Source organism: Nestor notabilis, unplaced genomic scaffold (assembly GCF_000696875.1).
Source record: "Nestor notabilis isolate BGI_N333 unplaced genomic scaffold, ASM69687v1 scaffold10759, whole genome shotgun sequence".
NCBI classification, from domain to species: domain Eukaryota; kingdom Metazoa; phylum Chordata; class Aves; order Psittaciformes; family Psittacidae; genus Nestor; species Nestor notabilis.
Window position 1 is genome coordinate 7,620 of NW_009942381.1, and position 17,631 is coordinate 25,250.

At 40.4% G+C, this 17,631-nt stretch overlaps 1 protein-coding gene across 1 annotated transcript; it reads right to left on the reverse strand.

The window, feature by feature from the left end:
* Positions 1-7,503: 7,503 nt before the first annotated feature.
* PANX2 (pannexin 2) lies at positions 7,504-16,856 on the reverse strand. Its single transcript, XM_010021374.1, has 3 exons — positions 16,721-16,856; positions 9,781-11,232; positions 7,504-7,856 (listed from the first exon to the last, which is right to left on the reverse strand). Exons 1-3 carry the CDS (start codon positions 16,854-16,856, stop codon positions 7,504-7,506), a joined length of 1,941 nt encoding a protein of 646 aa, XP_010019676.1.
* Positions 16,857-17,631: the final 775 nt, after the last annotated feature.

Below are 17,631 nucleotides of genomic sequence, written 5' to 3' on the forward strand. Positions count from 1 at the left end.
TTATAACTGTGTAAAGCCCAGGGCCAGAACCTCCAGAGGAAATACTTGGTCTGCTGGGAAAAAGAGGAGTGTGCTTGCAGAGGGCGTTTCATGTGCCAGCCCATATTTCCTCTAATGTTTCCCAGAGATTTTGGGTAACATAAACCTGCATTTAGATGGTAAAAGGGAAAACAAGACAAAGAAATTGGTCTTTCTTTAGGTCCAAGTGTCTCTTTCTAAGACTTCGGTCTTGGATCTGCCCTTGGTTCCCATCCTGTGGTTACTTTACTATGAGCTTTTGTTCAAACAAAAGGACTTATGGCAGGAGACCAGGCCTTCCCAGCACTTGAGTAGAAACTGATGATTTAGAGCAAATTAGGTAGCAGCAGGCCAAGACAGCAACTCTTATAAGTAAAGACAGGCTTGCAGAGAAACACTTTGACTGCTGCTGTGGGACATTCTGACAATTCTGTGGGAAAAAGAATTAAACAGGCTTTTTCAAAGATTCTGCAGTATAGAAGGGAAAATAAGTATCTGCACATATCTTTTATTGCTGGCTTTTCCCAGGTTGGTGGTCTCTTTCCACAACAGACAGTCCCTTGGTTTCGTGTGGTCTGCAAGGAGTTTTCAGGAGAGCAGCTAGGCTGCTTGGGAGCCTGGAGCAAGGAGTCTGCAGGATGGCAGAGACCTTAGTGTGTTGAATATCGTTCCATTGCAGCCACCACCTGCCTAGCTGAAAGGTTACATACATTGTCCCAGCTCTCTCAGCTTTTCCTTCTAAGAGAGGTGCTCCAGTACCTCCATCATCTCTGTGGCCCTTCACTCAATGTCTTCTTCTTAGGCACTACAATATCCTCTGCCTTTGCCTTGGAGTCACTGTCACAATACTTAAAGCTTCTCCCAGAAGCTCCTTTGACTCTTCTGCTGCTCTTGTTGTCATGTGAAGCATCCCTTTGCTCTGCTGGGATACCTGGTTCCTCAGGCTCTCAGCTTTGTTGTTTTGGCCTCTTTCTTCCTTATACCTAGTCTGAATCTACCCCCTTTTAGCTTAAAATCATTACCACTGTCCTATCACTAGATGTCTTATTAAATAGTCTGTCTCTGTCTTTCTTCTAAGCCCCCTTTAAGCATTGAAAGGCCACACTATAAGGTCTCCCTGGAGCCTTCTCTTCTCCAGGCTATTGATTTCTTCTATACATCTCGTCACTCATTTACACTGTTTAGGCCTTTCCAATAACAGGATAAATCTGCCGGTACAAAATCTGCAGGACATAGAGGACAAACAGCACAGAGTTTTCTTAGCCCCCATTGTGACACATCCTTTTTCCAAGTTTGTGTGGACTAACACATCCATCACTTGCAAAAGAGGTTCCTGGATCGCTCTCAGAAGCTCTTTAACTCAGCGACAAAACATACCCCCTCTGCTGTGCGCCCCAGGGCCTGGGCACAGGCTTCTTATCCCAGAGTAGTAACTGCAGTAAACTGCCGGGGATCTATTGGCATGGTACAAAAGCTCTAAGAGCAAAACCCGTCATAACCTTTTAAGCATGTAATTTTTCTTTACAGGCAGGCATCTGCGGTGGAGAATATGGATTGGTTTCTGTCTCATTTCATGCAGGACATGAGGTTTTGCTTGTGAATCATGCATTCCTCATCCAGGGATTTATTGTCCTGTGTGCACTGCCTGGATGTGTTTTTGGAAAGCTAGGCTAGGGAATGCTATGAGCCTTCAGATTATAAAGCAAAATATTTCTAGTTAACCAAAAGAGTCAATAAACTTCTTTGCCTTCAAGCCCAGCAGGAGGCCCAACAACTTCTTCTTTCAGCTTAAGCTGGCTCTGACTCTGGGCAAATTCTTTCTGTGAAAAAATAGCAAGTCAATAAAGCATTGAGTCAAAAGCATCAATAGCCACTGAGAACAACAGGATTGGTGGGCCAGAATTTCCTTGATTTTGACCTGCAGGGCCCCAAGATCCTCACTGGCATGTCTGAGTCATTCATAAATTCTTCTGTCTGTACAATGCTGCAAAATCAGCTAAGAAACACTCCAAAACTGCCCAGACAACAGCAAAAGCTGACAATTTGTTGTTTGTAAATAATGTACATAGAATGTTTTCCCATTAGTTACAGTCTGTTTACAGATGGAGTGGAATATTCCTCATTAAAAGCCAGAAAATATTGGAAGGTGCCTGAAAAATAATTGTTTTTTTTAAAACTCCCACTGTGCTCCATGGCTTGTACTTTAGCAGAATGATTTTCATGAGAAAACCCATTGTTTCTTTAAAGCAAAACATTCCTTGGTCAGCATTCCACAACGCTGCTGGAATAATAGTAATAATAACAACAACAACAATAATAATCAAATAATAAATACTACTAATAAAAAAGTGTTGTCAGCTAGGAGAAGAATTCAGAGAGCTTTTCTGCAGCACTAAAACACACCTTCACTTGCTTACCCTGGCAGGTAGGGCAGTGCCCTACCTATGGCATGTTCTCTAGATAGATAGTTCAGACACAGCCTCAGTAGCTTTGGGACAAATTGTTTCCCTTTCCTGTGCTTCAGTGTCTGCATCCATAAGCTTGGGGAGGACAACAATGATGAGCTCTTCTAAAGCTTCTTGAACCCTCTGACTGAAAGGTTAAAGCTGGGTTTTCATTATTCCTATTAATACTCTTTTATGACTGTGATATGAAGGGAAGAATTCTCCCTCAGCAGTGCCAGGTCAAGTGTGTTTAAGGATGTCTTCAGTTTTCACTGAATCAGCATAAGCCCAGTTTAGGAACCTGGGCTCATGCCCTCAGACTTTTTCATTAGTGCTTCCTCTGATGCAAGCCTGAAAGGGCAGTGACAAGCTTTCTTGAAGGTAGACATGAAATACCCCCAGCGCAGCATTTCTCTTACAGACATACATGTGAGCACTACCCCTGCTGTACTTTTAACTGGCAGATAACCTGGTTGCTGGTAACCAGGGACAAGCGAGAGGAGCCTCAGCTCTGCTTTGCTTGCCCTGGTGTCCAACACTGGCTTTGGAGCCAGGTCTGGAGATAAAAAGGATGTGCAAAATAGCTGTCAGCTATACTAACTGCATCCCCTTTGCAAATTGTGTCCTCTGTTTTGGTGCCAAGGAGCCATAGGAAGCACTGCACAGAAAAGGGCTCCAAGATCAGGGGCTGACTTACTGTCAATATCAAAATACAACCTACCCAGCACACCTAACTCTGCAGGGAACAGAGCACCTTCATCAGCATGCCAAGCACCAGAAAACCCCAGTGGAGCCAGAAAGATGCATAACGTTGCTGGGTTGGGTCTAATGCACGATAATGCTAAATGAAAAGAAATGACTAAGTATCCTACAAGGATGCTGGGGAGGGACTCTTCATTAGGGACTGTAGTGGTAGGACAAGGGGTAGTGGCTTTAAACTTAAACAGGGGAAGTTTAGGTTTAAGGTCCTTTCCAACCCTAACTATTCTATGATTCTATGATTCTATGATTCTATGATTCTATGATTCTATGATTCTATGATTCTATGATTCTATGATTCTATGATTCTATGATTCTATGATTCTATGATTCTATGATTCTATGATTCTATGATTCTATGATTCTATGATTCTATGATTCTATGATTCTATGATTCTATGATTCTATGATTCTATGATTCTATGATTCTATGGCTTATTTACCAAGCAAAGTAGAGAAGGTGAACATTTCTATGCAACAGATGTGTTTACATGTAATATAGATAGAATTTGTAGGTATGCAGTTGGTATATATAAACCTGAGTGTGTGTATGTGTACATTTACTAAGTACAGCTAAATGTTAGCAACATCAGTACTAAAAATCATTGCCCTTAAAAAACCCTCACAGAAGCACTTCTTTAGCTGGCTGTGAGACAGAAATGGCTGATCTCCTGCTGGGTTTGGACAGCCTAAACATAGCTCAAAAGATGCTTCTGACAGGCTTGTCTCTCCTGTTTGGTTGTCAAATGTACTCTGAATAAGAGTACCCTGAAGAAAGAGGGTTCTGTGTTCTCTCAACATGCAGTCATTTTCCCAGCGAAGCAAATGGGAAAGCAGCTTTGGAGACTGTGAATCATCTAATCTGTCAAGCTGAAATGATTAGGCAGAGACAAGGCAGATGGAGATGCTAGTGCAAATCAGGCTAAAGAGACATTTAAAAATGAGGCTATGTCTCATCTTTCTCATCTTTGATCATTCAGTTTAGGTCAGTTCCTCTCGGTGGGTAGGACACTAACATTCTCCTTTCAGTTGAGCAAGGCAGTGTTTGCTATGTGCCTGCATCAGTTACCTACCCCACATCACCCAAGACTAAGCTGCACTCACTCTCTGCTTGCATGGTCAGTGAAACCCCATGTCTGCGCCACCATCCTGCCCTCAGCAATTAGTTAACCTGTTAACACCCAGAGCTGGGTGCCTGACATCTGCAGCCCTTGGCTTGTGAAAGGGTGGTGGTCCTGTAACACAACAGGTAAGGGTGAGTTAAAGTGGGTGTTCTCTCAGTTTAGCTTGCCCAGAGATAAGGAAAGCTATATGCTTTCCTTTCTTTATGTTGGTGCAATCTACTGATCTCGACAAGGACACCAACAGAACCTAAATGAATTAACCAGCAGTACCACATGACAGTGTGTCCACACGGACTTGGGTCCTGCTCTTGAATGAATAGGGAAAATATATATGTTAGTGGGCAGCCCTTCCTAGGAAACAGCACCTTCATTAGTTCTGTATGCACACCTGCCTGAGAACCCAGCCCTGCATTTTCTGCATAAACCCCTCCTCTATATTGAATGCTGCTATTTTCAATGTATTACACAAAGTTTGGATCCTTAAGTTTTAGACATAGTCTGCTTTGCCTGGCGTTAGTATATTGGTATATACCAGTTCCCATTGGTATATTGGTATATCATTTTAGCTCAGACCTGTATGGCTGACATACTGCTGGACGTGTGAACAAGTGAACAGACCACCCCAAGGATTTCCCCTTGCATTTGTAACATTGTCAGCTGAGCCACTGCAGCCAGGATGAACTTCACCTTGCTGCCTTCTGGCAACTGAAAATATAGTGGCATAAGGCAGATACCTCTCGTTAACTGGCCTCAGGGTCCTATTCTTTCACTCTGCTTTTATTAACAGGTTCCTGATTTTCTTAAGGTGATTTTCATACTTTTTCTAATTATTTATTGTCTTTTAACAACTACCAACTATTAATTTGCCCGAAAAATTAATACTAACTGCAGCATACATCTAAATGAATAGGATGCAGTGGGGCATTTGGCTCACCTCCGAAGTCTCTATGTGCCATTGCTGTCAGGTGACTGGATGGATGGCAGTTTCCCATTAGGTGAAGCAGAGATCTTGCTTGCAGTCCCATCACCGGTGATCCTCCACTCCCAGGCTGCTGCAGAAAGCTTCCTCCTGTGCCTGGGACAGAATGAGGCCCTGGCTACACAGGCACAGATCTGTTATTTAAAGTCCCCCCAGTTTGTCAGTCACGCAGGCAGTGGTGCCGGACACCCTGCAGCTTGTGCTTGCGTGGGTTAGCAGAGGGGTGACCAACCTATGGCCCTGGAGCCACAGGCAGTGTATGAGCTGTTCAGATCTCTGCTCATCACATGCTGTCCCATGCAGACAGCTCTGCTGCGGGCTGTGGGGCACATCGATGTCCCCAGACCTGGAAGGAGACAAGCCAGCAGGAGCTGTTGCAGTCATCATTGCCCAGCTGCCCTGGACCAAGCTCTATGTCCTCCATCAGCTCCATGCCACCTGTACCAAGACCTTAGGGGCCTGCTACAGCTGGGTCCTTCAGCTGATCCCAGTGCCTCACCCCAGCTGCAGTACGTGTCCTCTGGCTTCCTGCCTTTGTGGTGTTTGGCTGTTCAGGACAAAAAGATTGGGCATAAGTAATGTAGGGGGGAACAGTGGCTTTACCTATCCCACCTACTACTTACAGTAAAATCCCACTTGTACGTAACTAAGCTAGGAAGTAGTACACATTAAACTATTCAGAATAACAGGTATTTATTTTCAGTGCTATTTTCATTAAATATTGGTATAATATATCCATGTCTGAGGTAATAAATTAAAAATAAATTCAAGGTTTTCAGTCCTGTATTTGTGCTGCATATTTTTTCTACCATTATACATAGTTTTGAAGCAAACACACATACTCCATAATTCTGAATGCAGCTAAGAATATTATTTTAACACAGTCACTTTTTGTTTCACTATAATTTTGCTGAGAATGATTATTGCATGATGCACTTTTAATAGATGTTTTAGTTATCCTAGAGTTTTCTATTAAATCACACATACCGTAGTTATAGGAAGATGGACATGAAGATGTGCTTTCAGCCAAGGACGGCAAATATTGAATCAGAGTGATAGCACATACTGCAGGGTTATTGTCTGCCTGCACTAGAGCCCAGATCCAGCAAAGACATTTCAGTGTGTGCTTAGCTTTAGACGTATGAGTCGTTTCAGTGCCATCCATGGCTTTAAGTGTTTGCTGAATCAAGGACTAGCCAAGTCTGCAGATCTGAATTCATACACTTCTTTAACTGTGTGTTATTTGAAAACAGTCTTGCTGGTTTCATATTTTGTAAGATATTTTGTAATGACCTTTCCTTACAAAATACGACCTTTTGTTATGGTTTTTTCATATCAGTGAAGCACCCATGAAAGTTTCTAACCTGGTTCATAAATAGACTATGAAAAAATAAGCAGCTACAATGATTCTCTTCTAAGTATTTTGTTAAAATCAACACCTGGTTTGAAAAGTTATTAAAGTAATTCTTCCCATGGTAAAATATATTTAAAAAAATAAACTCTTCATTTCATCATCTTCCATCAAACATATAAGCTAGGTAAAGGGCAGGGCACACCTCAGGTATTTTCATTTATACATGCAAGAGATCGAGTATACCAATCTTTTTGCACTTAAATGCTGGTGGTAGTAAGGCCCTTTCAGCTAAGTCTCCATCAAGCCCAACATTAGTGAGCTAAAGAAATAAACAAAAATTTTGCTTGCATATAACTTTTTCATAATCCTGAATTGAAAAGAAAATCCTCTCTGCTTGGAAAAAAACTTGTATTTAACTCCTGCCATTAAAAAAGTATACCTAACTTTCATGTTTTAACTTTAGTCAGTGATTCTGAATGCAAAGAATTTAAACACTCACTAAAATTACTGTGGTATTGCATCAGACTCTTAATATTCATAAATTGTGCTAAACCCCATTTAAATCAAGAAGCTATAGTTTAGAGCTAACAGTTGTCTTGGTGTTAAAGGTCTATTTCCACCAGATTTTCTTTATCCTATTTTGCAAATGACTGACAGTGCTCATGATGTGACCCTGAAAAACGTTCTGGTGTTATTACCAAAAGCTACAGTCTGTGTGAAAACTCTCCATGCTCATGCAGTGAATTGCATTGTTGGGGGACCATGGTCCACACTGCAGTAGTCTTGGCCCTGGCACTGAGCGCAGAGCTGCGCAGCCCAGGGTCCTCAGTACTCCACCGAGCTCACAATTGCCATTGGTTCATCAAATGTTGCCAACCTTATCTGCTTTGGGGTAGGGATGGAGAGAATTTCCCCAGTGTCAGTTGGTGAGTGAATACCATTGTCTATTATGTTTGAAACTTCCTCCTCGTGATCCTCGTACAGCGTGTTGATGTGCAGCAAAGGGTGGGCTGGGTTGCAGTTCAGTGCAGGAGTTGGCTCTGCCTTGACTTGGTTCAAAGTCATACTCGTTGCAGCAGCAGTGGTGGCTATATGGTTGTGGACAAAAGCCCCAGCAGCAGGCAGAGTTCTGCATGTTTCAGATGAGTATAGGATCTCTTTTGCAGGATGAGGGGTGTCTAAAAAAAACGCAAAACACACAGTTAAAAGGTTGTCTCTTTCACCCTTCCAGTCCGTCAGAGAGGAGTGTCCTGAACCAGTAAAAGTCTTTGGCAGTTTTGGCACTGATTTCAGTGGGAGCAGGAGTGGACCCAAAAATGAATGTTTCTGGGACCCTTTGAGAAATCCAACAGGACTGATTTAAAACAATGGGGTTGGAAGGTCAGGGAAATAGGACAAACAACAAATGGGTTTTGTAGATCTCGCTCTTTTTTACGCATGCTCATGCTTCCTTATGTGAATGGCATTTTCATAAAACAAACAAAAACCAACTGAAAAGTATCTTTTATTCTCCTCTACAGTCTGGCAGGTGTTTTAGATTATAAATGTTATGATTTAGTGTTTTGATAAATGTTATGACTGTTGAAATCCACAGGATGGAATACAAAAAGCACTGATCTTTTCAGTGGGAAAAATTAGTGGTTACACACTGTAAGCCACTTGTCTTTAGAAAGAACTTGGCAATTCGGCATTAACTGACGTTTCTTTCCAGAAATTTTAAGTCTATCTTACCTGATGGACTGCAATGTAGGTCTAACTCAAAAGAAAAGCTGAAAACTCTTAATGAGAATGGGGAGTAACAGAGCCCCAAAACTACAGTAATTTTGCCCTTAAAATATTCAAGCACTAATTTAAATGAAGGTAAACGAGTCCAGAAAACCCCCGTAGTTTTGAGGAGTTGTAATCAGAGCAGGTGACTGGATAAGGAATGCTGTAGAATAGCTCACATGCACATTGGGTAGTTGGAGGGCTCTAAGGAGCATAGGGATTTGGAAGTGACAGAAACTTTTATACCTCAAATCACTTCTTTGCTGGGCAGTGGGGTGACGGTAGCTGTCAGTCTGTCGGAGCCCAGAGGGAGGTCTTAGCTTGTAATGAGATGAGAGCCATTGCTTTAAGCACATACAAATCCTTCTGTAACTTCAACTGCATAATGCTTCTTTCTTATGTCAGTAGCTTGCAAATATAAACAAGATATCTATCCTATCTATCTATCTATCTACCTACCTACCTATCTTTCTATTTATCTATCTACGTGCCTATCAGTTTATCTACTGGTCTATCACTTTCCTTAATGCTCACATGGCTTTCCTCATCACTCAATCATCTAACAATTACTGGCATATTTGAAACACTCCTTTAAGGTAAGAAAGGGACAGGATTTTCAAGACACACAGGGGAAACTGAGGCATAGAAATAGCATCTCCTGTGAGACCACATGGGAAGGGAATGGTAGAATTCCTGAATCCCTGACCAGCACCCACACTTCAGACCATCCATCCTCTGGTCCACATGAGAAAAAGGGCAATTTAAAACACCTCCTGTGTGTAGAACAGTAATAATGAGCTGAGTTGTGATTTCCCAGGTGACAAACATATGCCAGCCCCTAAGAATTGGTAGTTAAAGAGATTTTTTTCTACAGGCAGCTGTAACTGCCATTAGCAGAGTTTCTCACACACTCCTAAGTGGCTATCACTGGTCAGAATGCTGGTCATCTACCATGGCAGTTTCCATATAACTTGAAAATAAGGCATGTTTGAAATGTGCCAGGTGCTGGTGGAGCAGGAGGGGGGATCATGGAGGCCAAACTCTCCTCATTTCCTTGGCAAGCATGACCACATTGTGAAAAACTGCTTACACTTGAAAAATTACCTGCACCAACAGCTTGCAGGCTGTTTTGTACACCTCTACCTGTAATAATCCTCATTCCACACAGCTGTTAAAGAGAGAAAACGTCTAATGCTAAGGCCTGCAAGCCCTAATATTATTAGCTATCCAAAAATCTAGCAAGGTAGGTCAAACAGTTCAGATAAGCTTTGAGTTCCTGAAGATCACTATGCAAACTACAGTCTATGAAGGTGGTACTGGGATTACATACTGTACCTTTGAGAGAGGAGGTAACGTGTACTACGACATTTTCTTCCTGGTTTAAAAATCCACTCTCTTGGCTTTTCGATGTAGGCATCGAGGGGATGGCTTGAATCTCTGGCTTGGGTTTTTTGCTACTAAGTATATATGGATGAACATCCAAGGAGAAGTGCCGTGTGTGTTTCTTTTCACTACTTGTGCTTGGCATGGCGTTTGGCTCAGTTTTATGAGCAGACGATTGCTGTGAGGTTTTTGCAGCAGACTCTAACAAAGGAGCTATAAGGCTGTCTGTTGCTGTTTTTCTCCGCACAGGCTTCGGTTTCTCAGGTTTATGGTTTTCAATTTTCATGATGGCTAACTGTTCCTTGAATGGCTGTGGAAGAGGATTGGTAGTTGGGATCCATTTCATCTTTTTCCTTGGCCTCTTAATGATGAGCTGCTCATTAGCATCAATGTCTGCTGGATCAATGCTTGGGTCTATCGTTTGGATCCCTGAATCACGCATGGTTGGAGTGGCATCATGATTGGACTGGGCCAACGCTGCAAGCAGCTGGCGTACCACATTGTCATACATCAGATCACTTTCATTTGTAATAAAATCCAGACGGTTCAATGATTTTATGTGGTCCCGATTTTCATTACAAAACATGGCCAAAATATTGATATCACAAAACTGGGACTTCTGCCACTGTTTCTTGGTCTTTATTCCAACTTTGTTCAGTTTATCAAATATGAAGTTAGACTTGCGAAATATGAAGAGGTGAATTAAGTTGATAAGGATTATCAAGTTCATGAAGCAGAGGAGAACGATGTCTACACCTGCAATAATCCGCTGGAGCTGGACAGATGGCAGTTTGCAATTCACTCTGATGTGCAATTTGGAGCTGCTTGTTTTGTCTGGAGGCTCTCCTAGTGCACATGTAAATTCATTTTGCTTCTGTGTAGCATAGTAGGTGGATAAATATGTAATTGGTATGATACTTAAAAAGATGATGAACAAATGCCTGGCAAGATAAAGCTTAGCTAAAAAGTTGCTTCGTCCTCTTCTTTCCAGGTATTTCTCAAACAAGTTCTGTTCAGGGCTTTTTTCCTTCTCTGCGTTCTCAATGATTTCTCTCTTCTCTCTCTCGGTGATCCCCGGGCCTTTGGACTGAATCTGTTTCTCTATTTTTGGTGCTCGCCCTTCAGCTGCACGGTGGTAGCAGTTATCAATCTCCTGAAGCAAAAAATTAAGCTCTGAAGTCAGTCGGGTAGAGGCCAGAAATTCCCAGCCCAGAGCTGGAATGTACATTATCCCAGCAAAAGCCAGCAGTGCATAAGGTAGGAACTTATGCTCAAACAAGGAGGGCCAGTGGCTGGCATCAACTCCTGGCAAGGCATCTTTTAATTCTGTCCAACAATATCCTCTGGCATACAAGGCTTGATCGCGGGTGAAGTTGTGTGGTGTATAACAGTATATTGGCTCCTCTGTATAACAGAGAGAAAAGTCACTGCTGTGCATTTAACCTACAAAAGGAGCTCTGGAAAAATAAACATTTCGAATTATATCAATTTTATTTTACTGTATCTTTACATGACTGATAAGCCCTCCATGCCTATTAGACAGCTCAGCCTGCACACATCTTCACAAGCCCCCAGGCAAAACTATTTACTTGGTAATTTTAGGATGGACCTGAGCTATAAATGTCAGCAAGAAATACATATTCTGGTTTAATTGTGTCTCTGAGAACAATATCCTAAGTAACCGTGACCCAAACTCTGTAAAGCTAAAGACCTGACATCCACTACGGAGTAGCTGAGGATGTTATATGCAAATGCTGAAAGGCTTATTCAGGTGAAATTTAAGGTTCATCCCAGATAAATATTCTTCTAAATAGAAAAAAAGTTAGATGTAGCTGAAGGCAATGTTTTTAATCCTCACTAACAAAGTCTATTCATTGGATATGGTAGAAGAAAATGAAACTTAAAGACATGCAAGCATTTAGTCAACTGTATCCTTCCCAGCTACCACTCTTGAATTCAAGTGTGACTGACCAGGAGAGAATCTGGAATGTTAACTGTATTTATCACTATGAAAATTTGATTCTGCATTTGAAACTGTAACATTGTTTTTTATACAGTGTGCAATTAAATGGTGGAACTTGCTGTCATACAGTATTATGGAAGAAACAAATACTGTGGATCAACAAAGCAACCAGACAAAATAATGGAAGCAGAAGTACAGTAAGGATTATTAAATACACAGCTAGTGATGTAATATTTTCCCAGAACAAGTTTAAGCCTCACGCTGCTGTAGGGTGGAAGGGTTTATCAAAGGAAGTAACACCACACATGTCTGTTTTAACACTCCTTCCTAAGCATTTGCTTTTTGCCATCATCAGAAGCAGGATGTTGGTCTAAAAGGACTTTTGTCTTGACCCAGTAGATAAACTATGTTCTAATACAATTACATTTTTCTAGCAATACATGAAAGTAGGATAGAAAAATTTGTGAAAGATAGAACAGTATTGCCCAAAGAACAATGACCATTACCAAATCACCCTCTTCAAAGAGAAAGACAGTATTTTCATGTTTTGGCAGGTAGAACAAAGGGATTATATTTTACAGTACTCTGGTATACCTTAAAAAAACTTCCTAAAATGAGACTCATAGGAAGAAGGCATGTTCTCTTGAGCTGAGAACTGGTCAAGAATGCTAAGCTTGCTCCAGTTCTACAATTCAGATTGAGAACAGCTCATTGGAGGAGAGTTGTGGTACTGTTCTCTTTCTTAATAACACAAACCATGAAGAGAAGTAATAAAATATTATGTTGTTTGATAACAATAAATAAAGCATTAAAAATTATCAGGCAGGCAAACTTCCCCCAATCCTTTGTCTTAAGAAAGGACTCCTTACTTGACCAACTACTTCTCATATGCAAGCAAATCAAAAGCCTTTACTAGTTCTTTAGGAAAACGCTGAAATGTAAACCTCTTCTGTGACCTGCAGAGATCTACGTGCTGAGGACTGCACATTTTTCTTTTTATTGAAAGTGATTCAGTGAGGACTCTTTTCTAAAAATACAACCAATTTACACAGAGTTGATACAACAGACGATACTAGACAAGGCAGCGTGTGCAGTGAGTCAGCCCTGCAAATTCTTTGAAATCACTTTTGAAGACTATATTAAAATGACCTAACTCCACCCTCAGAAGAAGACTTAAAGCACTCTTTATATTTCTGTGTATTTACAGCCATGTGTTACAAAAAAAAGTGCTTACTAACTCTTGGGTTTGATAATTACATGCCCTCCTAACCAGACCATGAAAGGATGCATACAAAAAATTCAACACCTACTATCAAAAAGCAACTGTATGATTCCTCAGGAGACAAAGTAGATTCCCATGTGAAAATGGTCCCATGGCAGAGGGGTAAAAAAAAGGCAAAGAAGAGTGGTGCATTTCTTCTAAACAGAAATATTCTGGATTGGGTGTCCCTAAGCTCAGTAGAACCTGCCAATATGAAACCTAGTTTCCTGTGACATACATGGGTTCCTTTCTCCCAGTTTTCAACACCATGAATACTTGGGAAGACAGCAACAAGTATTCATACAATTAATCCATAAAGATTATTTTCGCATTCAGGTATCAGTTGCTGCTACCAAATGAAGTGTGAATAGTTCTTTTCAGTTCTTTTCACTGCGACCTGAAAGCTAAGGTGACTTCTGCCAAAATTGTATATATGTAACAACAATCAAATATATATTTTATTTTATAAATTAAAAAGGGAAACAAACTAAGATGTTTTAACATTTACATTCATGCTGGACAGATCACTTGGAGACTAACTTTGCACTCTATCCATTGCCACTGCTTCAGTGAAAAAAGTCTGAAGAGCTTTGCTGCTCCAGTTTGGGCTGAACAGCTTCATTAGAGGCTACTTCAAAAATGGGGCTGCCCAGCCCAGTAGAGAAAGCAGATGAAATTTTGCAGGAATTTGTTTGCTTTTCCTCTCTTAAAACATTTTTATCTGCTCTCATTGCCTGGTAAATTATGAGAGATCTCTAATTTATTGGGATAGACGAACATCGTGTCCCATTCTTATTCAATGTTATGTTCTTGGTGCTAGTCTAGCATTTTCTTTGCATAGTTATTACATTGACATGATTCTCATGATATGCCATGTAAATCCCAAGACCCTTCAGATGAAACTCAATCCTCCGTGAAGTCAGTGGGACTTCTGATAACTGACTGAAGTGTGGGCATGGAGTTACAATGCTGTTTTATTCAAATGGTATTTTCTACTGTGTTTGAGCCATACTCATGATCAGTGAATACCATTAATGCTAGTAAAGTTATTCCTACAGGGGATTTAGCTTAAGCTTCTCAGCATAGGACTTGACTCACAAAGCATAGCATCAGCTTCAGGAAGCTCATTCATCTAGGAAATGGTCCAGACAATGGAGAAGAAAGGAAATGTTCCTTTTGAATAATTTTTAATAGATTAAGTACCCATGTGCTAACGCTGTGCAGAAATAAATACTATACTGGAAAAAGTCCTTGATGCTAATGTTATAAAGTTGTATTATACTTACATATATTATGTTCTAAAGTATATTATACTTCATCTTATACTGACTTGAGTATAATGATGCATACTAAGAAGCTTAGCTTCCCCTTTTTCAATATTATTAGATTATCACAGGATCACTACATTAGATGTTTTCAACAGCTGTACATAAATACATTTTCTCCTGCTCACCTATGCATGTAAGTAGCTTCTAGAAGTCCACAAAACTATTCTCATGGGTAAGGTATGAGAGAGATCACACTGAATTTTTTGGACATGCAAAGAAGATGAAATAATCAACACAATTACTTAGTTGAATTACATTATAATTGATTGTGTTATGCCACTTGAAAAATTAAAATCCCTTGGCAGCTAAATTTTTTCACATGCTCCATTATGTACCATTTCATCCCATCAGTTTAAGTACTACTTAAATGGAGAAAAATTATTTGCAGGAGGTACTGTGGTATAAAAGGCATACCTCAGGAGAAAGAAAGATAGTGCATGGTTGTGAGAAGATAGCCAAGGTAGGGAGAGAGATGAAGGAAGGGGCTGTGCTCAAAAAACTCTTTAGAAAGAGTCTAAATAGACAGTATGGAATGAAGGAATGAAGGCAAAGTATGGAAGCTAGAAGCTACAGAGTCTGCTGCCTGTTAGCAAAGGCGCCAAGAAATGCCTGCTGGCTTCCTCCAGGCACAGGCTCCCACTGCTACTGCTCCCAATCCAAGGCCAGCCACCTCCTTTCAGTGGTTCCCCAACCTCTATACACTTTAGTATCCATTCAACTGCTCTCTTCAAGAGGCCCTGAATTAAAAACCATCTCTCAGGCTGCAAGTGCTAGCCATGAAAATATGTTAGGTAAAAAAAATCTCTTGCTTAATTTCAACCAGGAGATACAATGCTGTAAATTCTGAAATTCCTCAGGCAAACGGCTGGAGTGCTGAGGCTTGGAGTTGGAAACCCTGTGAAATTTCCCACTCCAAAAGTGAATCTCAGATCTGGAAATGGAGTTACCAATGGAAAAACATGTAACTGCTCTTCTAGGCCATTCCTTGAAGTTATCCCCCATGCAGACTCATGGAAACGCTGGAAGGAATCTCAGAAGTTACTGATTCACATATCCCACTCAAAGCAGGGCCAAGACTATGTTCAGACCAGCTTCATGAAGGCTTTGTCAGTCTGAAAACCTCCAAAGATGGGGACTACACAAGCTGCCTGTGCAACATGCTCCACTGTTGGTTTGTCCTCATGGCCAGTTGCACTAGGAACACATTAGGTAAAGTATGGCTAGAAGGTTATCATTGAAATACAAGTGGCTAGAGCTCAGGCCTCAGTATTTCATCTCAGTCAAAGGAAGAGGTATCATCAGCACAGTTCACCAAGGAGGTATGTATGTTTTTAACTATCTATATATAAAAAAAAAAACTGGGGGAAAAAAGTGAGCTGGTGTACAGTAAACAGAAACAAGACTTTTAAGAATAGGTGGTGAAGCTGTAGATATGTATCACTCTCCATTACTTTTGCAAAGTGAAGTTTTCAGAAGTCTTACTGAGAAAGTAAGTGAATTGCATCTAACAGAAACATTCCAATCTCTTAGCATTCAACACTGTAAAAAATTAGATCTGCTTTGTAAAATTTTACTATGAACAAAAGTTATTTAAATAAATATGAACAACACATTTACAATGCTGTTGTTAGACATTAACAAGTAAGAAAAGAAAATATTAGTAATAAACAGTATATGCTCCTATATAAAAGGGAAAATGGCTTTTCACACCTACCATATTCCCAGTGAAATAAAGTATATTCACCCAAAGCAAAATATAAACCATAATAATAAACTGCCTATGTCTCCTGTGACCCTCAGCTTTTAGAATTTACTCTGGAAAAAGAAACCACACCTCATTAATCTTCCAACTGAATTGCATGATTTCAGCATTCTAGTGCAGTAATTCAGTAATGCAGAAGGAATAGCAAAATTTCCTAACAGTTGACAGAAAAAAAAAAAAGAAAAAAAAGAAAAAAGGAACCCAGTTCTCAGAAAATGTAATTCAAAAATGAAAAACAGATAAAAATTCTTGTGCTTGCTACACCAGACAAAGGTAAGTGTGCCTCTTGTGCAAAAAATCCTTCGAGGATCTAGAAGTAAGCATTCAACCTGACCACCATGACCCTGCACTGGGTACAGGCAGCAGAAGTGGTGCTTAGGTGCTGCTGAGGAGGCTGGATGTCCCAGCTCTTGAGCAAGTGCCTAAAACCTCATGCTGGACACCTGAATTAAGTATCAGGTAAGTACACAGAGTTAAACATTCTACAGACTCACCATGGGCCTGATGCCTCCTACCAACTGGCCTTCGGCCCTCTTAAGAAGTCTGCTGAATCATCCTCATGCTGGTGCCCAACCTGCCTCTGAAGAAAAGCTGGAATTCCAGCCAAGTTCTCTGACGCACTCCTTGTACAGTCTCTCCACTTGACTCTAAGGAGAAATTCAGTAGAATCTCTGAAACTCCCTGCCCATCAGATGCCAGAACACAAGTTTCCATCATCTAAGACAAACGAGAAACTCCCTGAATTCAGCAATAAATGCCAGTATTTGACAACGGTAGTCCTTATCATACTGCTCTCCTTACATTGTGTCACATACATGTAAGCAATCAGACATGCCTCATTCATCATGGATGCTAAAACGATTGCAGAAGAAAGCAAGTATCAAACTGTTTATTTTGAGAAACAGAAATAATTTATTTAGTAGTTTTTCAGCAATTTTTAAATGGGAAAGAACAAATGTCCTGGATCCTCTTCTCCCTGGAAAAAAAGAACAAAAACCATCCATGTTACTGAAGTTGAAAATGTAGTCTAAGGAATTATAACATTACCTGAACAGTATAAAGGTTTTCCATCCCAGGCACAGTCTACGAGGAATACGCAACTCTCTGCTTTGAATGTGATTTTAACAAATGCTGGCTAATACCCAAATTAATTCACAGCCAAAGGAAAAACTCCTTTAATTTAACTGTTTTATTTCAACTACTTCATTTAAAAGGTATTTAAAGGTTAGAAAATAGTACAGCATGAGGATGGACTCCTGAAATTACTTTTGTGTATTAAATGTAGTCATACGGTCCTATTTAACTCTCATGAATAAGAAAACATTCGTCAAACTAAGCCTTAACTTAGCAAGCTAACTATTACTTTATCAAAACAAAAAGACAATACCTTTACCTTCTTTCTTAGGGAATATTCTTTCCAAATCTGAATATAGGTTCCATGCCCATGAAGTCTTCCTAAGGTACAAATTTCTCCATGATCAACAAGGTA

What these genes read in the sequence shown, in the direction of transcription:
- PANX2 (XM_010021374.1), bottom strand. Translation starts at nt 16,856, where the DNA reads ATGGAAACTTGTGTTCTGGCATCTGATGGGCAGGGAGTTTCAGAGATT. An exon ending in ATTCCAGCTTTTCTTCAGAG is followed by an intron (nt 11,233 to 16,720) that starts GCAGGTTGGGCA and finishes TCTGTTATACAG; the next exon opens with AGGAGCCAATATACTGTTAT. An exon ending in CGTTACCTCCTCTCTCAAAG is followed by an intron (nt 7,857 to 9,780) that starts GTACAGTATGTA and finishes CGTTTTTTTTAG; the next exon opens with ACACCCCTCATCCTGCAAAA.